Here is a 25,827-nt window from a genome sequence, read left to right as displayed (position 1 = left end):
GATTATAATGAAAATATGTACAACTAGAATGAAAGCATGAGATCAGGTTTTGAACAAGAGTTTTGAAAATGTACACCTGACTTGTGAAAATAGTACCAACGTACCCTAATAACTGATATGCCATTCTGATTAAAATATCCATGTACCCAGATATAAAAAATATGTTTTTTTTTTTTTTTGGAAAATGTTATTTCTGAACGGTTAAAGAAGCTGATAAGAAGTTATGACAACGCTCCCTGTAAGCTGGGCAAACATTACGTTTTAGTAGCCTACTTTTTCAAGATATTCAAAATGCTATCACACAATAATTGGTGTTTCTTTTTGCTTAGATTATGTGTGCTTCACGCGTAGGCTGATCAATCCATCCACTCGGTTTATTATAAAGGCAACATTTAATCCTACATTCGCAAACATGCTTCCACTTTAGACACTTCAAACCCAGCCTGATGAAACAGCTTACTAATTACAGTGGAGCAAGCCATGAACACATTATGCGTTGGAAATGCAAATGAGATTATTTGCTGATACCAGTTGTGTGTGCAGTTTCCCGTTTCTGTACAAAAAGTGCCCAAAAATGGACGTTGTTCCTCGCGTCAGCAGCTGCAGGCAGCAAATCAGACGCTACATCGAGCTCAACGCACAACCTCTTTTCAGCAAGGCTCATTTTCTCCCAAACGTCCTGCTGTAAATCAGGAATGAATGGGAGCGTTAACATCACAGGCGGCAGGCACATCTTCATCGGACAATGAAGCAGTGAAGTGAGCAACTGGAGACATATTGGCGATGTAGAAGCAGAAATGGGCGGTGTAGAGCGCGTTTGAGGAGCTGTCAACTAGTGGCATGCGTTTCGGAGAAATGAAAGGCTAACCATTGGAGATACTCATATTAAGGTAGGTTTATGCAAATGAGATATAATTTAATGCGTAATTGTTTTACACTAAGAAAAAGTACCACAAAGTGTTTGTGGACAGACAACATGCCAATAACACATTTCATAATATTCATAATAGCACCATGTTTTGGAAGTACCTTGTATAATGTAAATACTATGGTGGCCTATATTGATATTGTTAGGATTGCCTATAAATGATGCTAGTTAAAAAGAAAGTCTATAATAAATGTTCATGCAGTGTGAAAAAAAAAGTGAGGTTTGACATTTTTTTAGTGTGCACAAAGACCCAATTAAATCAGTGTGAGAAAAATAGTAAGCATGATATTATAAATATGTCTTGTATCTAAAATGACTTTATTTGCTTGTATGTTGCCAAAAGTAATTAAATTAAAATAAATAAATTAAAATAGTACCCAGAGATATTTCCATTTGTTGACATTATCTATTCAATGTAATACAATTGTTCTTATTTCTTAAGGGTGGAAAACAAATCCAAAAGATGCATTGCTCTGTTTGAAGTTCATGGTGTGCAGATTTGACTGTTTACAAAAAAAAAAAAAAAAAAAAAACTCAACAGGTGTTGAATATAGCCTACACTGTTGTTTTGACTCAATTTTTGTAAATAACCCATTTTACTTTATAAAAAATATAACCCTATGGCTGGGTTTGTCCATATTTGTCCCAAAGTTGGGGTGAAACAACCCAGCATTTTTAAGAGTGCAAGACTATCTTGAATTACCCCACAGTCTCTACAATGGTGCAGACATTCTCTGACAAAGACCACTAATAATTAATTTCTTTTAAGCATTTATTCTCATGTCACTTAAAATATGTTTTGAAATGATCATAACTCTTATGACTGCCTGTTGATAATAACATCTGTGCATTTGTATTTTATGATCAAGTTTGTGATGGATTTCAATGCAACCACCAATTCCAGTGATGAGTTTAATTCATCTCAACATTTAAATGCAGGTAAATATGCTATCCAAAAGTTGTCCAGCAACCTAAATGTGTGTCAAGTGATAAATTAACTGGCTTTATTCAAGTCAAACATATTATTTATTTGACTTCATTAGGTTAGACCATAAAATATAAGTTGTTTTAAGTGTAATGTTTTGTTAGATAGATCTTTTGTTCTCTGCTTGCGTGTAGCTCATGACTCACCACAGATAGCAAACAACCATTGAAGACAATGTTAAGTCAATTTTGACGGCTCAACATTAATTGCATTGAATTATGAAGTGATGTTAGTTCAATATGACGTTTGCACCCACATTTAAAGGCGGTGTAGAAATAGGACAAAAGCATTACAACCTATCAATTGTCATTATAACTACAGGAGGTCCAACGGTTCAGTTCAGACTGCTGCCTCTTTTCCTTTTGGGTTCTCTAAAATCTGAAAAAGAAAGCATAATGTTACTTAAGAACAAGTCAATTCAATTATCAGTCACATTCAAGACTGTTAATATACCAAACACAATTTGATTCAATATTCCGGCTATGATTATAATATCATTAAATTATGTTTATTTATTCTATTTGTCTAAAATCTGTCAATACCTCAATATCAAAAGAAAGCACTATGGCATGGGTGTCCAATTTTTCCAGCCGAGTTTATCTCGGGTTTAAATGTGCAGCATTTAAGCAATGAGTTTATCTTGAAAAATAAAAGATCTTATGTTTTTTTCAATTAAAATGTCTCGGTAGGGATAGTTCACCCTGAAATGAAAATTCTGTCATCATTTACTCGCCCTCAAGTTGTTCTAAACTCTGTTGAACACAAAAGAAGATATTTTAAAGAATATTGGCAACCAGACAGTTGACGGCATCCATTGACTGCCGTAGCAGAAAAAAAATACTATGGATGTCAATGCCTTCAACTGTCTGGTTGCCAATATTCTTTGAAATGTCTTCTTTTGTGTTCAACAGAAGATATTAACTCATACAGGTTTGGGAAAAAATAAGGGAGAGTAAATAACAGAATTTTCATTTTGGGGTGAACTGTTCCTTAAAGCTGCAGATTCACTTTATGTATATCTTAATCTCTTTAAATGTCACAAAATAGCCATGTCATTCACTTTCTAACAAACACAAGATGTTTCACTTCAAGAAATCTGTTAAATGATGTTGGAACTTTATTCAGGAAATTCCTGATAAACATTGCTAAAGCAACATGCTTTTTTTAAGAATATAGAAAACTGAATATATGCAGTATAGGAATTCAGAACAAAGAAAAAAAACTAGCTGTTTGAAAATACATGTCTATAAAATAAAAACATTTGGTAAATTTCAAGAGTTCAATATTCGTTTAAAAAAAGTTTGGGGTTGGTATATTTCTTTGTGCTTTTGAAAGAACTCTCTACTAATCATTTTATTAAAAAAAAAAAAGTTGGACAGATTGCAAACAGAAGCAAACTTAACTGATTTTGTATCCTCATTATGTCCAGAGTAAGGTCAAAAAAACCCAGAAGAATCCCATTAGGGGAAAGTTTAGAAAAAGACCCAAATAGCCTATTCACATGCATATTCATTCTTTTTTAAAAACCTTTAGATAGCCTATAAATTACTGAGTTGATTACTTACATCAAGACAAACATGCACAAACAGTGCATAATCCAATTACGCATGTTGTGCTGATTTGCATAAATACCACAACAGATCTAAACATTGGGAATAGCCAGGTGAAAATGTCTTGTTGAATTTTGTTTACATATTGTAGACCATTTTGCAAGATGTAAACAACATCGGTCCAGAAACACTTCCTGTTTCAGTTTGTAACTGTTTTTTTTATTTCACATATAAAGAAAACATTTTAAAGATGTTGTTTAACTTTTTGTTTCAGTTTTATATGTTCTGTTGGTTGTATTTTTTCCCAGCTTTTATGTAGTGTTAAAAAACTGAAACAGGAAGTGTTTCTGGACCAGTGTTGTTTACATCTTGCAAAATGGTCAATAACAGTAAATACTTAATGTTAAGGTCTGAATTTAGGCTACCCATGAGAATTAATACATAGAGGCAGGAATGAGTACTTTAAACCAGCCTTTATGAATTATTATTGGAGAGATGGGGGTTGGGGCTGGATCCGTGGGACTGTTTCTGGGGGATGAGTCTGAGGGAAGAACAGGAGACAAGGGTAAGGAGAATGCAGAAGACAAAAGGTGAGTGAAATAAAAAGTGGCTGGATCAAACAATCAAATTACGTACACAATGCACCACTAGAGAATCTCATCTTCATTTTCATCACAGGCCATCTGCATTGAGTTTGTGCAGCTCACTCCCCTGCAGTGTCCACAGGCAGTTGACTCATTCTATATTGTTTCATCTCAGGGTGCTGCAGTCAGACTCGCAGCTGCACCTTATGACCTTCATGAGCTTCTCAGGAGGTAGGGTTGTCTTAATTAGCACAAATCCCTCGCCACACTTGTGCCATCCCCACTCCATAGGAAAACGTCCATCTGAAAGTGTATATAAGATAAGAAAATACACTTTATTAACCTCATGCAGGAGATATTGATATTGTCACAGCAGCAATGACGTACACAAGATGCAAAATGACACAATAAACATAGAACGGAGTTTCAGTAAAGTTGAAATGTACCAGATGTTGATTCCCTAAGTACACTCGCATGCTGTGGTATTTTGCTGCCCCATGATGTCAGCTGGATGGGGAACTGGATGCCACTTCTCACAGAACCGATGATATCGGAGGGAGTCTGGGTTTCTGTAGATATTCCATTGCAAAGAATCACCGTAGAAGATTAATGTTCATAGAACACCTCAGCTTGCTCTCAAAACATGTCACTTTCTTTGAATTTCTTGAGCGATGCTCCTTTCCCAATCCCAGGTTGGCTAGATGTAGTGTCACATCCCAGAACTGCGTGTAAGAACAAGTTAAGCTTACATATGTCTGGGCCAAGCCGTTCTTTTGTAGCCTTGTTGTTCCACATGTGAGGCTTCTTTGTGTTCTTCCTTGACTCAATACAGAGGAACAGCTTGCATGTTAGCAGTGAAGGATAGCAGTGATCTGAAATCTTCTCAGATTGATGTGAAAGATCCACATTCCCATAAAATCAGAGATATTTAACACTCAAAGCTGAAATAAACCATCTTTATTCAAAACTACTGGGTGACTTCTATCATTTAGTACACTTTCTTCACTTTTCTCCGCCTTTTATTAACAATACATGAACATGAATACATGGGTGACAGGCAGCGGTAATAAAAATACATAATTAGCAATGCCCAATGAGTCACGTCCATTGCTTGGATTTAAATTAGTACATTTTACATACAATAAAAGCAAGGATGTTAACAAAAAATCAATATACTGGCAAATTAGTGATATTTTCACAGTTATGGTCTTGAAAAAAAATCCTGAGTCCTCAATGTCCGAGACAAGGCCGAGACCAAAAGCGGTCGAGTCTGAGACGAGACGTTTCGGTCTCGAGTATACTACAACACTACCTTATGGTGACATTTGTTTGCCTCTATAGTCTTTTACTGTAAGATGTCAACAAGATTCTACAAGACATTTTCATCCTGCTATATCCAATGTTTAGATATGTTGCAAATGAACGGATACATTATTATGCACCGTTTGTTTATCTTACCAAAGAATTTAAAAAAAAGTGTAATACATTTTTGTTTGTCTTAATGTAAATTATCAACTCAGTCATTTTCATGGTGATATCTTAAGGTAAACATTTTTTGCCTATTCACATGAGAAAAAGAATGAATAGGCTATTTTGGGTCTTTTCCTAAACTTCCCCTAATGGGATTCTTTGGAGGGTTTTTTTCCCCTTACTCGGGACATATTCACCTGGACCCATTCCGACTCATCCTTAAGTGCTGGCCTCATCAACACGACAGCCATCGGCACTGATCCTCAACATCTCGTCTCCATACTGGCGTGATTACTTCAAAAGAGATGGAAACAGATGGAAATTGATCAATACTCTTAATGTTCCAATCCAATTTGACTTGTAATGCTGCCCGAATTACACTGTTCCTTCGTTGGCCAGAGGAGAACTGGCCCCCAACTGAGCCTGGGTTCTCCCAAGGTTTTTTCTCCATTCTGTCACCTGATGGAGTTTTGATTCCTTGTCACTGTTGCCTTGGCTTTTGGCTCGCTTAGTCGGGGACATTTAATATTCAACAATACTATTGATTTGTGTTGTATTATTTTCATGTTATCACTGTGAAGTTGATTTGATACAATCTGTATTGTAAAAAGTGGATAGGATACAAAATCAGTTGAGTTTGCTTCTGTTGTAATTTGTCCTATAGGCTGACCCCCATTTTGGCTTAAAATGACTGGACTATTCTGCTAAACAAGGCTGCATTTACTTGATCAAAACTACAGTAAAAACAGTAATACTGGGAAATATTATTACAATTTAAAACATATATTACATATATGAATTTTCAGCATCCTTACTCCAGTCTTCAGTGTCACATGATCCTTCAGAAATCATTCTGATATGATGATTTCGTGCTCAATAAACATTTCTGATTGTTATTAATGTTGAAAACAGTTGTGATGCTTAGTCCTTGGACTTTTGTGTTACTTCCTGTCTTGTCATGTTGTAGTCCTCTGTAGCTTTCCCCCTTGATTGTCTTTCCAGGTTTGTCTTGTTAAGCTTGTTCGCCTCTGTGTATTAGCCCTTGTGTCTCAGTTGTTGTACATGGAACGGTTGCTTCCAGTCCTGGTTTCCTTGCTTAGTTTGTTTTGTTAATTTTACCAAAAACTACTGCATTTAGATCCACGTCTCTCCCTCCTGTGCTCCAACATGTTACAGATCAAATGTTTTTGGGATTCTCTGATGAATAAAAAAGATCAGAATAAATTGAAATCTTTTGTAACATTATAAATGTCTCTACTGTCAATTTAATGCATTGCTGAAAATGTTACGTGTACAACTTTTGAAACTAAAAATAGATATAGATAAAAGCATGTATTTTAAATGTACAGTACTTTGATACGGAAAACCAAAAGCACTAAAATCTCTCTTTTGTTTCTTGCAGACACTGACGAAGAGTATCACAATGTTCTCATGCCTAGCATTTATGGTGTCATCTGCTTTGTCGGCATTATAGGCAACTGCATTGTCATCTACACCATTGTGAAAAAGACAAAGTTCAGGGCGCAACAGACAGTGCCTGACATCTTCATCTTCAGTCTATCCATCGCAGACCTTCTGTTTCTCCTAGGCATGCCGTTCCTCATCCACCAGCTGGTGGGAAACGGTTCCTGGTGTTTCGGTGCCACCATGTGCACCGTCATCACAGCGCTGGACTCCAACAGCCAGATCGTGAGCACCTACATTTTAACAGTCATGACGTTGGACCGATACTTGGCGACAGTTCATCCCATCCGCTTCAACCACATTCGCACTCCATGCGTGGCCGTGGCGGTCGTTAGCCTGGTGTGGATCCTCTCGCTGCTGTCCATCACACCGGTTTGGATGTACGCCGGCCTCATGCCTCTGCGAAGCGGTTCAGTAGGATGCGCTCTGCTCCTTCCTAATCCGGCTACAGACACCTACTGGTTTACTCTCTACCAGTTCGCGCTGGCGTTCGCTTTGCCATTGGTGATCATTTGCGTGGTTTTTTTCAAGATCCTCCAGAACATGGCGGCCACGGTTGCCCCACTTCCCCAGCACAGTCTTCGCTTGCGCACCAGAAAGGTCACTCGGATGGCCGTCGCCATATGCCTGGCGTTCTTTATTTGCTGGGCGCCTCATTACATCTTGCAACTGGCACATCTGAGCGTGCAGCGGCCCAGTTACGCCTTCCTCTACGCCTATAACATCGCCATTAGCATGGGCTACGCCAACAGTTGCATTAACCCGCTTCTCTACATCATTCTCAGTGAGACCTTCAAAAGACAATTCATCGTAGCCATCCGGCCAGTGCACAAAGACTTCCGGGCTGATCCGGGAACGGCTGACGGAAGCGTCAGTCTTCGTTTGGCCCCTGACGCTGTTCAGCAGTCTCAGTCCTCTCGGGAGCTGTTGCCAGTTACCGTGGCATTACCCTGAAACTATTATCTCACTAGAAATCCTGGGAAACTGCAGACACATTTGTGTGTCTATAATGAACATACAGCTGAAAAGAGTACGTGGGTTTCAATGGATCTGTGATTGCACATTTTCCTTGTCATATTTCTGTGCAGTGAAAGAGATATGACACGCAACCCAATTAGCAACACTTTTACATCACAGTGATTTACTACCTTTCAGTTGTAACTTTTGTTTTCTGTAAAATAGGGCTTTGGAAAGTTTGCGGTTGGTACGATATAAAGTGGAGATCAAAATTAGAGAACAACCTACAATTTCCTAATTGTCAAGGTCACTGCTTAGTCCTATTTGAAGTTATCCTAAAAAGTGGAAGAGCAGTTAAAAAAAAAAAAAACTTTTTCATAAGTTAAATACATTCTGAACAACAGTATTAATAACTTAAATGAGACATTTAAAGGGGAAATGAAGCTGTCAATCAAGTTTACATGTTTTCAGTGGTGGAATGTAACGAAGTACAAATACTTTGTTACTTTACTTAAGTACATTTTTCACGTATCTTTACTTTACTTAAGTAGAATAAATAGTGCATACTTTTTACTTCTACTTCGTTACATTTTGCAGCAATTATTCTACTTTCTACTCCACTACATTTCTACAACTTCTGTTACATTTTCATTACATTTCCTGATCAGTTTTTCCCTGCCAAAACGTAATCTGACCGTCCGTTCGTTGCACGTTTGTCTCACCAGTAATGTTTGGTTGCCACATCAACTAAATGCGTCTCGCACGCAGTGTGTTTATTGCCTAATTGCAAGCTTGTTTCAGAAATGGTGACAACAATTTTTTTCCATCATTATTGAACATCATTATAGGAGTATTAGGTTGAATGAGTTAGAATTAAATGTTTTATTAATCATTAGAAAATGGTCATTAAGAGAATCAATTGTTATGCAAGTACTTTTACTTTTAATACTTAAAGTACATTTAAAATCAGGTACTTTTTACTTAAGTATGGTTGTCATTGTGTTACTTCTACTTTTACTAAAGTAAATATTTATCTGGTTATTTGTACTTTTACTTAAGTACTGAGATTCAGTACTTCCTCCACCACTGCATGTTTTACAAGATGGATCTCCACTATAATCAACAATTATATAAGAAACATGACAAATGTAAACATATAAAAGAAAAAAGGAAAAAACGTTATATCTTTCGCCGCCGTTGTGCAGTATTCTAACATGTGACGTCACGGGGGTTGGTTGGCTTTAGTTTAACAGGCTCTGGGCAGTGAATATCCCGACATCAAACTGTTTACACCACAGTGTTTTGACCGCGAACGACTAATGTTAGGCGCAGTCATTAGACAAAAAGATGATGTCTTATGTTATATGTTGACAAACTGCACATAGAAACATTGTTCACGATGTCTGCCATCATATTCCCAGCTCGTCAACACCATGTAACCAGGTGTGTTTCATGTATATATATATATATATATATATATATTGTTTTTGAAAGTCTCTTTTGCTAACCAATTGTTGAAAAATACAGTAAAAATGTGTTAAATTAGAAATAACTGTTTATATTGTAATATATTTAAAAAAGTAATTTATTCCTGTTATGACAAAACTTTTTTTTGTTTTATTTATTTTAGTTCATTAAGTTAAACTATGAAAATGATAAATGTTTCTCGAACAGTGCTGATTTGTTTTATGGTCTTAGTTAACTATAAAAAAAAGTTTCTGTATGTTACCTATATTTCCTCATAAGTGTCAGTTTCCCTTTGTTTGGACTTTGTGTTCGTTTTACATTGTCTGTCGTGGACACTAATGTGATTTGTTATTCAGTTCAGGTGTGTCTTTAGTTATTCTCATTTACCTGTTCCCTTGTTTCAGTTTTCAGTATTGTCAGGTCTTGTCAATGTTTACGATTGTGTTTGCTTATGTTTCGTTTTACTAAAGTAGTTTTTAAAGTATTTGCTGCTAAAGCCTGTCTTGGATCTTTATCTTCTTGTGTGTGTTACAGTTGTGACCATAGTCCATAACTGTGTCACATTGTCTCACAAGAGACTACTTGTTTTATGTTATTTAAACAATTATTTTGCCTTGTAAAGTCATTGAAAATGGTTCTTGTATACTATTCTTAATTATGTTTTAATTAGATCAATGCTTTGTGTTTGAAACACAACTCTTGTTTTTGATGTCAGTGTAAATGTGTATACTCGTTTTTGATATTATGTTTTATGTTGACTTCTTTAATCATTTTGGTGATGTATACATTTTTTAAATAGTCTGTACATATAAATAAAAAAAAAAATGTTAATTTTATTCACCGGTATGGAGAAATAGTATGGCAAATTGTGTGCGTGTCTGTATAGAACAACAACAACTCTATTGGACATATCACAATGCCAGCCATTGTTCCTCTGAAAAGAGAGAGGATTGGATGGAAAATGGTTACCCCATTTTATAAACAACTTCTGTTACTGAAATCCGGATATAAAGTAATTTAAAGTGTTCCATTTCCTCGTTTGATTGCAGTGGAAAACTGGACAAAAAAGGTTTGATATTTGAAGAGTTCAGATGCAAAAGCCTCTAAGTGCCATTTGAGATTTTCTTCTAGAAGGATCATTTTTATCACACTTGTATATTTAAGTTCAGTAATTTCACTTAAATGACATTTAGGTAATCTTCATTGCCATTTAAGTGAAATTACTGAACTTAAATATACAAGCTTGATAAAAATGATCATTCTGGAAAAAAAAATTTCAAATGGCAGTTAGAGGCTTTTGCATCTGAACTCTTCATTTAGAAACTGCCTTGCAATTTCATAGCATCCCTTCAGTGCAACACACGTCAGCAGATTTGTCTATGAATTTATCATTTTAAATTTATAATGAGGGCTAATTAAAAAGTCAACACCTAGAGACAAAAACACTCTGTAAAGGTGACTCCATGAGAGGAAATTGCCTGAACAAAATGTGAACTAATTAAAAATTTCATGTCAAGAATCAAGTGAATGTGTAAACCGTGTACTGTTACCACAGGAAACGAGCCTGCATGAGCTTAGTGATGTTTCTAGGAAACACTGTAAACATGATTTTTGGTGCATAAAGTGGAGAATGTTTGGTCTGCAATACATTAAGTGGTTTTGTGTTTAATTCATTTGAGTGCACACGTGAATACAGATGCAATAAGGCTGAGTGCCTGAAACTGTTTTAGATCGTCGCAACGATTGTGCTCGATATCCTGAACCTTTCCTCAGGACCGGGGCGGGGCACAGACCTCTTCATCAAAGTGTTCCCATATTTTGGTTATCTTTTAAAATCTGTCTGTGATACTGTATCAAATATATGGATATACATTTTAGCCAAGTGCCTTGAGCACTTTCAAGAGCTCATAGTAGAAGAGGGAAGTGTAGCCTACACGCACGCGCACACGCACACACACACACACACACACACACACACACACACACACACACACACACACTGTGTGCATGTACAACTAGTGATAGATGCTCACACCAAGTGAAAATAGCAGATTTTCTTATAGCTGTAGATGCTATTTACACCAAGTGAAAATGGCAGCATTTTCTTAGCGATAGGTATATAGTGTTGAGAAAGTTTTTTTTCTACATTAACTAGTTTAAAGTTCAGTTCACAAATTGTAACTAGGTCAATTCATAGTTTATACTTCAAAAAATTAACTAGTTCATTGTCGTTGTTTTTCCCATATGTTGCTGCGAGCTGCTTCTTCTTCTTTTTTATAATTGCCAGAGCCCATTTACAACCCATAGAGACAACCACAGACAGTAATGAAATGTAAGATTTTTATCATCTTCACCGACCTTGTTATAAAACTCGTTTAAATGATCATAGACGCCTCCTCGCTCGATGATTTGTCAACCACGCTGCTTCTTGTCTTGATGTCGCGGTGCGATGGGTGCGACACGGGCTGGTGTTGCCAGATTGGATGTTTTTTCGCTACATAAAACCCCTTTAAGTGTTTTTTTTAGCCGGGTTTTCGTCTGGAAGGCTCTATACAAATCTGGCACCCGACTGTACGAAGATAAACTGAGAGCGTGCGTTCACAGACACCAGAATGAACGCGTTCACGTTCACCTAAAATATGAACGAGTTCATGAACTATCGTTTCATTGAACGGCCGGGTTCAGGCACAACACTGGCGATAGGCCTTGCTTACAAAGTGAAAATAGAGATAGATTTTGTTTACTATATAAAAGTGGCAGTTATTTGCAATAAGTGCAAATAGTTCTGCCAGTATTTATAGGCTAAATAGCATCAAACAAGTTTAGCCTTACTTATAAATAGTAGCAGCAGATACTTTTTGCACCTCAGTTGTACATTAAACACTATATGCAGTAATAACATCATAGAGTGTGCTGTGTCCTTGTTCGTGAGAAGCTTCATAGCAATGCAGTGCATTCCCCCCTCTTTCCATAGTAGCCCATGTGATGACATGAAGGGTTTTCTAAGAACCAATTGAGTGTGATTTCTGGGAGCATTCATTTGCCTTGGGCTGTATAGAGCGGATGGGAACAACCACCAACAGTTAACATAATTGCGTAAAAAAAGAAAACAGATTGTTATTGATTGTGTTACACTCATTTGTTTTAAAGGAGAAAAATCCTTTATAAAGAAACAGGCATGAATGAATGAAATGGGCATTCATTCATGCCTGTTTCTTTATAAATCACAGTAAGGATTTTTCTGCTTTTCCGGATTAAACAAAAGAGTGTAACACAATCAATAACACTCTGTTTAAAAACAAACAAACAAACAAACAAAAAAACGCAATTATGTTAGGCTAAATGTTGGTGGTTGTTGTTCCCATCAGCTCTATACAGCCCAAGGCAAATGAACAGTTGCTTATTTTAACAGGGAGTTTCAATCAATGAACTTTATTCATGCTTCATGTTGGTACAATGAGCATTAAAAGCAGAATAAAAACAATATACACTCATACAGAGAATGCAACATAAATGGGTTCACTATGTTTTCTAACCTTAAAATTCACGTGGACCCTTAATTGGAAAGAATTTGAAATGTTTGACTCAATTTTAAATGAACCGTATTATACAATGGACAACACATTTCCCCTCGGTATATGTGGCCGTGAGTTTTTTTGTATTCGCCGGATTCATTACCATTCCACTATCATAATCACACATGCTTCTTGGCAAATTTAATCAAATTTCTTTCAAAATATACAAGTAATTTATATGACTATTCTGAAAAGAAGTCTGCTCGCTAATATTTTTGTAATACATCTTCCACATGGTTAATACCGTAAGGGGATTTATAGTCATGAAGACCCAGAGTCAAAATGATAATAAATTAAAGAAAAGATTTACTGAAGATAGTTTGCATTTTCATCATGTTGAAGTCAGCTTCAAGACTCACATGGAGTTCTTAGGCCGCTCCACTTTACAAAGATCACAGCAGTTAAACCCTTCACCAAGGTCTAAACTATGTCCTTGCTGCAGGTTGAATGCTTCTGATTTGCTAAGAAAGGTAAACATAGTAATTTCCGAATGAAGCATATCTCCATCATTTATGTGGCTGACACTTGGACCCTGAAGTTAGGCACGTCGTGAAGATCCAGTCCAGAACAATAAGTCAATTTCCATTAATACAGTTCTTCCTTAACCTTTAGCTTAGTAACACACACACACACACACACACACACACACACACAGCTTTTCCAAGGTTTTATTTGGCCAGGCTCTAACAAGAGAGTCCTCTCAAAACATCAAGATACTGCGTTCTTTTTCTCAAGGAGAGGACACTTAAAGTCCTCATGAACAGGAAGTTGCAAGTGACTTTTCTCCAGTGTTGTCAGTTTTGATTTCACAGGGACTTTAAATATAACAGCTTTAATACGAAATGGTCCCTTTAAACTAGACTATAGACACCTATGACCCTTATATGTTTTAACACATTAAAGACCTTTCTCAAACTCAAAATAGTTCATAGGCTATTTCATTTCTGGAAGCAGGGAAAATTTAGCGAGCACTGACAACAAATATAGACATTAGAGAAGACATGAAAAGATCATTTCAGTAATCACATGGTAACTCCTACAACAAAGTAAACTCTCTCAAGCCTAGAGAAGTCATTCAATTTATGTGATGTTTAGAAGGAAAAATATTAATTAATACCTAATAATCACTCATTGCATATACATTCTGTAACAAATGGCTGGAGGCAAGCTGGTAAGACCCAAATGCAAACTTTAATAATATAACTAAATCAAAATACAAAACAAAGGCATGAAGCAGAAACTGAAACAGGAACGACAGGCAACCTGGACAAGAAACAGACAAAGACACAGGGTAATTACACTGACTAATTCCAAGACAAGGAACACCTGCGAACAATGACCTGACAATCAACAAATGACAAGACACATGCCAGGACCACATGACAACAGGGAATCACATGACAGACAAGAACAAGAAACAAGACACAAAACCCACACCGTGACACACTGAAGCAGCATTCCAGAATCATTCAGTACCTTGCCAGAAAACTATTTTTGTTTTCTAGGTTTAATTTTGGTTGCAATAACCCCCTGGTTTTTTGTTCATCTAATCACAAGCCATCTCTTTTTCAAATTCCATTTTATGTGAAATGCCATTTTATTGTGATTGAATTAAACAAAGGCTGTGTTACTCATGCAACATCATGCATGGATATAAAAGAACATTTCAGTAATCACCATCTCTTATCTCTCCACCATTAGCTGGTGTGTTGTGAGTGCACTGGTGCCGTTGTAATATGGCTGCCGTCGCATCATCCAAGTGGAGGTTTCATTCATTCATTCATTCATTCATTCATTCATTCATTCATTCAACAACATTATATGCAACATAACACCACATAACTGATAAAAAAAGAAACTATAATTATAAATTATTATAAAAACATCAAATTTGAAGTTACACAGGAATTCCGGGAAAGGCCAATTTAAGTTTTTTGTTGTTGTTTGTTTGTTTGTTTTCATTTCCAAAAAATTAAAAATTTTATTAGATATATTTTAAGGGAACTTACTATTAACAATTAACAGGTTACCATTAAAATATATATATATATTTTTTTACAGTGTATCTATGTATACAGTGCTGAGTAGATTATAAATTGTAGTCAGTTACTGATTTCAAATTACATGACAATTTTTTTTACAGTAGTCCATTACATTACACATTTTAAGCAATATAATCAGACTACGTTTTGATAACTTTTAGATTACTTTTGACCTAACTTGTCACATTGAATTGAATAAAATTGTTACACGAGCCTAGTTTTGACATAAATGGGCACTAAGTTACAACGTACACATTACTAAACATTTTGCATTGCACCATTAAACTTAGTTAAAGCGTGAAGGTATAAACGAATATTAACGGAAGCCTCCAAACAGGACTAAAGGTTTGAATAAAATAGCAGACTGACTGAAAAGAACAGCATCAATAAGATTTTGTTTTACCTGACAGACTTTAAGTCTTATATGATACTGCTGACATATACTCTAGCTTGCATTTTAAAAGATTGAACAATTCTGACAATTCTGTACGTTTCTATTGTTTTGATACTCCTGGTTTGTTGATCTTGGACTGTTGTTTCCCTGTTGTACAATTGTTTGCTGCCTGCCTACTTACTCTCAGGCTTGTTTATCTGGATTACTGATTGTTTGCTGCCTGCCCTGACCATTGCCTGTTTTTTTTCCTCTCATTTGCTGAATTCTCCCTATGCTGTTTGCAGGGGCGCAACTACCCAGTTTCAAAGGGGTATGCAGCAACAATTTTAGCGCCCCCAAAAAAAAAAAAAAAAATTAAATAAATGTAATGTAAGTGTGCTATGTAATAACTGAGTAGGAAGAAATGAGAGCTAACAGAAAAAAATAAGTGCAAAATTGTCGTTTATTAACACAATTAAACTATAGCTACTCCACCTTGATGAACCCCCCCCCCCTAAGAAAACTAAGCTCCATTGTAACAGCAATAGCAGTGTTTCTCACAGGATTTTAGGTAAAACTGTAGGTGGACCTCTGTTTCTCTAGGGGGGTTCGGGGGCATGCTCCCCCGTAAGAAAATTTTGTGTTCTGTAATGTTAAATTCAGCAGTCTGGTGCACTTTGAGAGTTCAAAATTAAAAGCTCCAACCCATTTTCAGGGTGCAAATTAAACAGAGAAAAATTTGAACCTCTTTTAGTTAGTGTCTGTCTACATTACACTACTACATAATAATAGTTATAATATGAATCCCATGATAGTAATTGCCATTAAGGCTATTGTAAAACAAATGCACAGAAAAATAAAGGAAACTTTCATAATTAGTTTTGCACTAATTTCTATACTTGAAAGATACTTGCGCATAATGACATATTTCATGGGCCAGTGTGTCAGAAAAAAAAACTAAAGCTGACTTTTTTGACCAATGCATTACACCAGCACAGCGCCGCCAATTAAGCAAAAAACAAAACAAAAACAAACAACAAACAAACAAATGGGCCGCCGATGTATGAGTTTTGTGGGCCGTTAAGACAAATAAATTAAAAAAGGAAAAGCACGTCGGCCCAGCGGGAATCTCCCGGTAGTCCTGATGGCCACCGAGATATAGATAGCCTATGCCTGGATGTCACATTTTAAATCCTACCTGTTGGCTTTCAGCAATGCATGCAGTTATTTAGCTGCTGTTGCATCAATTGACATGCCATCTCCTTTTCTCTCTTTCTTTTTCTATTTTTAGCCCCACAGCATTTTGTTTTATCCATCTTTTTCGACGACAACTAACTACTCGTACCTGCTCGCTCAGAGCTCTCGGCGCCCCCGCCCGCTCGCGATATTACCCGCCCCCCTTCTCCATGAGGGCGCCTACTCTAGCCTGGCTGTTAGTCCTCTAAAATTTTATATAACATTGAAGGAATGCAGAAATGATTTAGAAACGGACAACGGCAGCTACATATAGAAATACAATATAGCCTATATATAATTTTTTTTTTTTTTACCATCGCTTTGGCGCCCCCCATTGTGCTGCGCCCCTATGCGCCGCATATAGCGCATACCCACTTTTTGCGCCACTGGCTGTTTGACAAAATTTCTGAGTCTGCATCACAGAAGGCTCTGCCAACAACTGATCCAGTGTCTTTCCAACAGCTTTCTACTGGATTATATTCCCAGGCGACCAATTTGGCTAAACATAAACCACTTGACTACCCTCACGGAATCGGCACAAATGTGAACTCCCATTATATTGTCACACCCAGCAACTACTGCCAACCCCGGCTCTCTTTCCCTGAGAAATGTGACAGTAATCCGTCTAAATGCAGGTTTATTTGTGCAGTGCTCAATGTTTCTGGGCCAACATCCTGCACTATACCAGCTAAAGTTTTCTAACTTTCTAACAGCTAAAACGAGGGAAGGACTTGACAATTCGAGTTAACAATCTCATTCATTTTCACAAACCCCCTAGCACCGGACAATACAAGTACATGGTCATGCCTTTCAGACTTAATAGTCCATCAGTTTTCCAGACATTCATCAACGATGTGTTCATGCTCAATCATTGGGATATCCAGATTTAAGCCAGCTCTTTAGAAGAACACATGTCCCACATCAGAGCGGTTCTACAATGCTTCTTCTAAAAGCCAAGGCAGAAAAGTGTGAATTCCACCAGTCATCAGTAGCATTCCTTGGCTACATCATTCCTGGTCTTCTACTGCTGGTTCATCAGGTATTTTAGCTTTATCATAGCCCCCATCACTTCCATGCTAACAGTCTCAGGCTTAGATGGTCCGCAGCAGCCACCCCGGCATTCCAAGACCTCAAGTTATGATTTACCTCTGTTCCCATACAGCACCACCCCAGTCTTCCTTTTTTGTGTGAGAGTTTGACACATCAAACACAGACATAGGGGCGATGCTGTCAAAAAGTCACGGCACAAGAGACCTGGTAGCTCCCGGTCATGAAGGGTCATGGCTCACCCTCCTCCGTTTATCTGAGAACACAGGCATGCCAACAGTTTCAGCTACCGAAGCTCCAGCACTGGAACAACTGAACATGCTGAACAACTCTTCCATTCCGTCTTTCGATTCTACAGATTACCAGATATTATCGTTTCAGATAGAGGGACACAATTCACCAGTCGGGTGTGGACAGCTTTGTTCTGTTTGCTGAACGTAAACGTCAGCGTTACCTTTAGATACCACCCCCAATCTAACGGCCAAACAGAACGATTAAATAAGGAGATCACATATTTCCTTAGGACTACTCCCAAAGCAATCAATCAGATTGGAGTGGATATCTACCATAGGCTCAACACGCACAAAATTCCCTGCAGAAATTATCCACCGGGCTCACGCCATTCCAGTGTGTGTTTGCTGGGTTTTCAACCGAGAACCTCGCCTCAGAAGTAGCCTACCTGCCGCCAACAACTGGAGACCCAGTGAGGCAGTGTGGGATTAAGCACACATTCAGAAGGAAAAAGCTGATCATCATCGTCGCCCCAACCCAGAGTACAAATCAGGCCAGTGGGCGTGGCCTCCCTTGTCAAAAACTGAGTCCCAGGTATGTGGGTCCTTTTAAGATACTCAGACAAATTACAACTTTATCATACTGCCCTATTATCATAACTCTACCACTTTTCACGTTTCCCTGCTCAAAACTGTCAGGAGGGGAGGAGGTACTTACTCTTGAGCACATAAAATCTTGTTCTTGCCTCAGTTTACAATTCTGAGCTTTTCTATTTGTGGCGAGGGGTGCGTGGTTTGGCGAGATCTGCAGCGGGAGAGCGGGGGCGGAGCCAGGCGGTGAGTAAGCGGGTCAAGTTCAAATGACGAACACCTGTCTGTGATTGCAGTAATTGGCGTGAGGAGACCGCATATAAGCAGCCCGGGCAGACAGCACGATGGAGAGAGACTGGGAGCTCGTGCGCGGACCGACAAGACGCGACACAAATCGCCCATTTACTGAGACGGAGCCAAAAGCGAAGCTGTGGCTGTGGGAAGAGTTTTATTTGCATATTTACTTTCTGTTGATGGTTTGTTCCTGAGTTATGTTATTGTGAGCGCCGAGTGCGCTGTGGGGAGATTAAAAATAAAAGTGCACGAGCCCCAGATATCGCCGACCCTGTGTCTCCTTCCATCACCCACACTTCACCCAGAACCTGAGCATTATCACACTATTGTTTTCATCCTCTGGTTTGTGTTGTTTGCCACCTGCTTAATGACTTTGTAATGTCTGCCTGGATAACTGATTGTTTGCTGTCTGCCTTTTTTTTTGTCTGCTGGATTATCCCTATGTTAATTGACTGTCACTTTGTTACCCATCTCTGCTTGTTTCACCCCTCTGTGCGCTCAAATAAAGCTGCAAATGGATCATTACTCAAACGTTTCTGGGTTGGCATCACAAGAATAATATTGTACCATAATGATATAAAAATACAAAAATATATTCCCTTCTTTGCTATTAATTAAATCATAAAAATAATCAATTTGATGGGCTTGAAAGAAAAAATGCTTTCCAAAGACAGCAATAACTACAACTACTAGGAAATGTAATCAGCAAACCAGCAATATAGCTGAACTGCTACACTTTTATAGCATGTATAACTTTATGACCAACACAGGTATGACTGCATGTGTCCGCACATAATTACATGTTACGAATAACTTCTTGAAATGGAATGACAACTTGAAATCCATTAATAAGACCTGCATCAATAATTTACTTCCACATGAATAAATTATTTCGTCCACACTTCTGCTCTGCTGCAGATGATGACTACCAGTGGATGGCATTGACTTTATTATTCTGTCAAACTTCTCACTCTTATGAACTGAATGTGATGATCATGCAAGAAGCATGTCAGTATGACTCTCAATGCATCTTTATTGATTTCATGTCACAAATAGCCTGTCAAAATAACGAGAATGCGTTTATGTGCCTCAGGTAACACTGCTGTATCTGAGGAATGTGGATGAACATTTTCATGAATCTCTTGAAATTCATTTTCATGAATTTCATCAAATCTCTTGCTCTTCTATCTTCTCTCATTGTCATGATCTTGCTGTTTTTTCGAGCGTACCAGTGCACCTGGGCTTCTTCGATTCAGAAGACAATACTCAGTTTCTTATTGGATTATGCACCAATTTCCAATCAATTGTCTTAGAGATTTACAGAGAAGAGAACAACAACAAAATACTGAAGTGCAGAGTCTCCATTCCAGGCCTTATGTTGACAAATGACACCATCTTGAGACAGACAGCTTCTATATTAGAATAGCAGCAGCCTATTAGAAAATAAGGGTTTTGAAGATGGAGGAGAGCTATCTAAAAGACAGGAAAATGAACATGTGAAGAATGCTTTCAGAAATGAAATCCGATTTGAGAATATTAAAGCTCTGAGTAATGCGAAACCCACGTTATCCTTGTTGACTTTAACTAAAAGCTGAATTAGTATTTCATCAGTGAATCCAATGGCAGGGGGAATGTTTGCAGGAACACTGCCAAAGCTGTTTTCTGAATGAGGAAAGACAAAAAACTGTCATTGATTTCACATTCAATTTCCTTCGCACACTCTTTTATGAGTTTCACAATTTGTGATGTCAGCTGAAAAGGAAGCAGATGGAGACTTTTCAGAAATGAAAGATTATGAAAACACGATCCATTATCCATACATTATCCTTATGCATCTTAAAGCAACAACCAGAGCTTACAAGAAATTCCATATGTTTGGCGTTTTCATGAAAACGAATAATGAAATGACCCTTCACAATAGATAATGCTTTACAATGAACTCTGTTAGAGAGCTATATGGCAATTTATCTGTTTAATAAAATACCTTACTCACATGTTGAGTAATAAAAACACCATCTCCTCGACGCTTACGTTATTTCAAATCCCTCAGTTCTCGCCATCTCCGAAAAACCCAAGCCAATGTTGATTCTTGTTTTATTTCGAGCTACTGTATGTCGTGTTCTTGTTTTGCCAGCAGACTCTCCTCTGTTCGGATGGGCCCCTTGTAAGACTGGAGAAACTGGAAGAACTGGAAGAGAGGGCTACTCTCTGAGAAAACAAAGGAAATTAAAATTTGAACTCTATTCCTATATTACCATCCCCATTCGAGACACGATCACACTTGAGTTGATCACCTCTCAATTTACATACACGTGTCACAATCACGCCAGGCTCCACCCACACACAATCACAGCGCACTTCTTCTCCTGAGTACTGATTGCACACCTGCACATCATCAGTACTGCAATCACCTCTGACATTTAAGTCTCTCTCTCACTCTCAGGCTACGTCCACATTAATCCGGATACATTTAAAAACGCTCTCCATCCACACTAGCGTTTTCAGGCGTTTTCCGACGTTTGTGGGGATGAGAAACTTCTAAATTCACCATACCGCGCATACGTGAAAACTCGCCTAGACGAAACAGATGGAAAAATAAATAATAAAGTTTTCGCGCAATTCTTCTAACAGGATAATTTCATTTAGCAAAATATCTCACCATCACTGATGCGTCCAGGTCACACTCAGTCACCATATGGTTGGTCTAAAACGTGACTGCTCTCCTGTATTGCTGTATTATTATATCATTGTTGTGTATAGTGCCCATAGCTGCTCCATGTCAAACTTTCTTGTTCCCGTCAAAGTAGCCGAAACAACTTTTCTCTATTTACCGATATGACGAGGCTAGTTGTGATGGATTATCTTGCGATGGATGACTTAGCTGACATTAAAGATGTGTTTCTTTGTGGGTAGATGACGATGGAAAGAGCCAGGGTGATGAAGATCGGCGATGACAGAAAGAACGGGACCTCATAGTGTACGCTGAAGGAATCATGGATGAGACAGACTCATCTCATGAAATGGCGTATGTATGACACGGCAATTCGTATTTCCATTTTTGGCATACTATCAACACGCATAATCGCTTTTCAGCGTGTTTATGAACGTCGTTGACTTAACGTTAGGCCTACGTTACTGTATAAATATATGACTTACCCAAACCCCGTCCCTAAACCTACCCGTCACTGGGTTTAATACCATTTATGAGTCTTCCCCTATCCTAGGAAAAAAAATACACGCATATAGCTCAAAATGCGTTATAGTGAGAATTTGACCCTAAAGTGTTACAAAATCTTTTTTATGGATCCCAGCAAGATATATATCTTTACAAAATTCAGAGGTTAAATAAGGTTTCCCATTACAGCTTGGAAAGAATGTGGGTTGTACAGTTCAGTCTTATATTTAATTTAACCCAGACAGTGTTTGTGATTTGGTCACAGTTTTATAATCAGTCTTACTATCGTCATCAGACTAAATCCAGCAACTGGGTGCACAGAACCGAGAGTTCAATCTTCAAAATGTTCCGCAAGATTTGAACTCAATGACTGAGTTGGAAAATTAATTTCTTTCATTGTACTTTTTACCACGGGGAGCTTAAAATAATTTGATTTTAAGCTATTTTAAGCAAAGGAATCATTTGAAATACTGTAGGGAACTTCAGAGAAAAGCTACAGTTGTCCTAGTTATGAATGTTATATATATATATATACACTCAAAAATGCTGGGTTGTTTTTAACCCAAATTTGGGTCAAATATGGACAAACCCATAAATTTGAAAAAATGTCATTTAAAATTTTAACCCAACTTCAACTTTCACTTTCAACTGGGATTTTTTTTTATTACATTTTTAACCCAACATTTGGGTTTGTCTATATTTGACCCAAATTTGGGTCATACATACAGTATTTACAATTTATATATATATATATATATATATATACAAATAATATATATATGTACAAAACAATCTGTACATTTTACAATTTGAAACTGCAATTTAAATTGCAGTTTTAAATTGTAAAATGTACAGGTTGTTTTGTACATTCAGTATGTTTACATTTTTACTGTATTTTTTGTAAACATAATTATTCTGGCAACCACAGCTACCAGTTTATTCTGTATATTGACATGACTCTTGTCTCCGAATGTCGGTGTGTAGACTGTTTCAGCTTGAGTGCTTCCCTTCCTCTGAGGAATCGATTAGTGCTTTTTATGTCAAGTCACACTCGATCATAAGGCAATGTGATGTGAACTTTCAATAATGTTTGGGGCCAACATGGTTACACAAGCTTGGAGGTCTTGATCTTGAAATCTGTCAAATTCAACAATAATTTTGTGGCCATATTTAATGCATCATTATTGCGGCCTTAGGTCTGTTTTATGGAATAAGAACATTTGGGATTAAAAAAAAAAAAAAAAAAAAAACCGAAAGTGTTTTTTTGGTTTTGTTTTTTTAACAAAACATTTTAACATCAAATCACTTTCCTGACAGAAGTGTTAAATGTTACTTCAGCTCAAATCAAAGAATAAAAACTATTTTTTTCAGCCAGGATTATTCAGTTGACGCAAATGTACATCCATGGGTAAAAAACAACCTTTACCAATAAAGCAAATGGCTTATATAACAAGAAATGGGAACCGTAAGCAAATATAGCATTCCAAGATATGGAAATTAGGGAACAACCACTATCTCTGGATTTATAGGTTTGATAAGACACTGACCTAATTAGTCTCAAAGTGATAACAAACAATCTCTAAGGTCATAATCTAATTCTGTTCCCATTCTGCCCTTGAGCGAAGCATTGAGCTCCTGGAGGCTATAATGAATCACTGTGCACCAGATTCTTCTCTGTGCTAAACACTGTTTACACCACACCGTTTGTCCTGACCTCTTTACAGCTCCTGTCAATCACCCACAATCTTTTTCAATAATATTTCAGTCCACAGCGGAATAACGGCAATATATACGGCATATATGAATGTTGTTTACTTGATGTTCATCTCAAGTGCGGTGATGCAGGATGAATCTTGCAGTGAAGGAAGGCACCAGATGCTAGAGACCTTGAAACAACTGAAGAGCAGCAGTCTTCTGAGGGCCCAAGCTGATGCTACGGTCACATTCTGGTCGAAAGATGGATCTTTGTCCTGGTCTTTATCCTTGCCTATGAGGCAAGGTAGTTAGAGACATCCTTGTGAGATCCATCCTGCATCGTCTCCTCCTAACTAGAATCTCGATCAATGATCTGATGAATAACATCATGCACAGAGAGCTTCTTCGCCTTTGTGCTGCTACAAAATGAATGCAAAGCAAGGCTCTGTGAGGCATTTATAAATGTCTGCGCTATATTTCTTGGCTGTTTGAGAACAGTCCCAAAACCCAATGTCTTAATAATTTGTCTGAAATTTGTTATAAAAAAAATAACAGGGTCACTGCAGACTAAAACCAGTTTGCACACGATGGGTATGATCAAGTTTCTCCCTTTGAAGAAAAATGTGTGTAATACTCAAGATAGTTTGGGTGTTTTAATGTGTGTATGCATGTATCAACACATGCACAGGTCCAAGGGCTCGATGTTTACAAGCGCACATGCACAAACACTCATCTGAAGGATTATTAGGAACACCATACGAATACTGTGTTTGACCCCAGTTGTAACTGTGACCGTCCACCTGTTTCACGGAGCAACAGCAGCCAGCGCGCGCATCTCATTAGTAACCTGACCTGCATGGCCAAACGTCCGCTGAGCAGAAATCGGCTCTCACAGCCTCAGTGCGACCATTACTGTGTTATTTAAAAATGTAAAACTGGACCTAAATCGGTTGATCAGCTGTCACCATTGATTGACAGCATTTCTCTTGATTCTTTTGTTGACGAACTTGACCAACTACCTATCAGATCTGGGGTGGCCACAGGGGTGCCAATCGCCAATGCCCCTTTCGCCTTCAAGAACTGCCTTAATTCTACATTTCATTGATTCAGCAAGATGCTGAAAGAATTCTTTAGAAATGTTGGCCCAAATAGTTGAGATCTGGTGACTGTGGGGGCCATTTTAGTACAGTGAACTCATTTTCACCAATTTGAAATGATCCGAGCTTTGTGACAGTGCATTATCCTGCTGGAAGTAGCCATCAGAGGATTGGTACTTGGTGGCCATAAAGGGATGGACATGGTCAGAAACAATGCTCAGATTGGCCGTGGCATTTAAACGATGCCCAATTGGCACTAAGGGTCCTAAAGTGTGCCAAGAAAACATCCACCACACCATTCCACCACCACCACCAACCTGCACAGTGGTAACAAGGCATGATGGATCCATGTTCTCATTCTGTTTACGCCAAATTCGGACTCTACCATCTGAATGTCTCAAGAGAAATCGAGACTCATCAGTCCAGGCAACATTTTTTCAGTCTTCAACTGTCCAATTTTGGTTTTTTTGTCTATTGCAAATTGCAGCCGCTTTTTCCTATTTGTAGTGGAGATGAGTGGTACCTGGTGGGGTCTTCTGCTGTTATAGCCCAATGCTTTGCTGCATACCTCGGTTGTAACGAGTGGTTATTTCAGTCAAAGTTGCTCTTCTATCCGCTTGAATCAGTCGGCCCATTCTCCTCTGACCTCTAGCATCAACAAGGCATTTTCGCCCACAGGACTGCCGCATACTGAATGTTTTTCCCTTTTCACACCATTCTTTGTAAACCCTAGAAATGGTTGTGCGTGAAAATCCCAGTAACTGAGCAGATTGTGAAATACTCAGACCGGCCCGTCTGGCACCAACAACCATGCCACGGTCAAAATTGCTTAAATCACCTTTTTTTTTCCCATTCTGACATTCAGTTTGGAGTTCAGGAGATTGTCTTGACCAGGACCACACCCCTAAATGCATTGAAGCAACTGCCATGTGATTGGTTGATTAGATAATTGCATTAATGAGAAATTGAACAGGTGTTCCTAGTAATCCTTGTATATAAAGTGTATGTGAACATGAACATAATGAACATGCTGATGAAACTACATTTTTCTTTTATTTTCAGTCTCT

General features: G+C 37.9%; 1 protein-coding gene and 1 long non-coding RNA gene across 2 annotated transcripts; one reads left to right on the top strand and one right to left on the bottom strand.

The window, feature by feature from the left end:
- The first annotated feature begins 642 nt into the window (after positions 1-642).
- Positions 643-10,533, top strand: mchr1b (melanin-concentrating hormone receptor 1b). The gene is made up of 3 exons (XM_039650625.2): positions 643-890; positions 1,798-1,867; positions 6,920-10,533. Exons 2-3 carry the CDS (start codon positions 1,804-1,806, stop codon positions 7,933-7,935), a joined length of 1,080 nt encoding a protein of 359 aa, XP_039506559.2. The 5' UTR covers positions 643-890; positions 1,798-1,803; the 3' UTR covers positions 7,936-10,533.
- Positions 2,827-11,872, bottom strand: LOC120462129 (uncharacterized). The gene is made up of 3 exons (XR_005618313.2): positions 11,764-11,872; positions 4,100-4,350; positions 2,827-4,004 (listed from the first exon to the last, which is right to left on the bottom strand). It is a non-coding gene; the product is annotated as an uncharacterized LOC120462129 (long non-coding RNA).
- Positions 11,873-25,827: the final 13,955 nt, after the last annotated feature.

Source organism: Pimephales promelas, chromosome 3, assembly GCF_988280905.1.
Source record: "Pimephales promelas chromosome 3, fPimPro1.hap1.1, whole genome shotgun sequence".
NCBI lineage: Eukaryota > Metazoa > Chordata > Actinopteri > Cypriniformes > Leuciscidae > Pimephales > Pimephales promelas.
The sequence above is the reverse complement of the archived record's forward strand: the minus strand, read 5'-3'. Positions and strand labels throughout refer to the sequence as shown.

Bases quoted from the DNA above. Each gene is read 5' to 3' on its own strand.
- mchr1b (XM_039650625.2), top strand. From the start codon at position 1,804: ATGGATTTCAATGCAACCACCAATTCCAGTGATGAGTTTAATTCATCT. The intron at 1,868-6,919 runs GTAAATATGCTA...TGTTTCTTGCAG, and splicing joins ATCTCAACATTTAAATGCAG to ACACTGACGAAGAGTATCAC.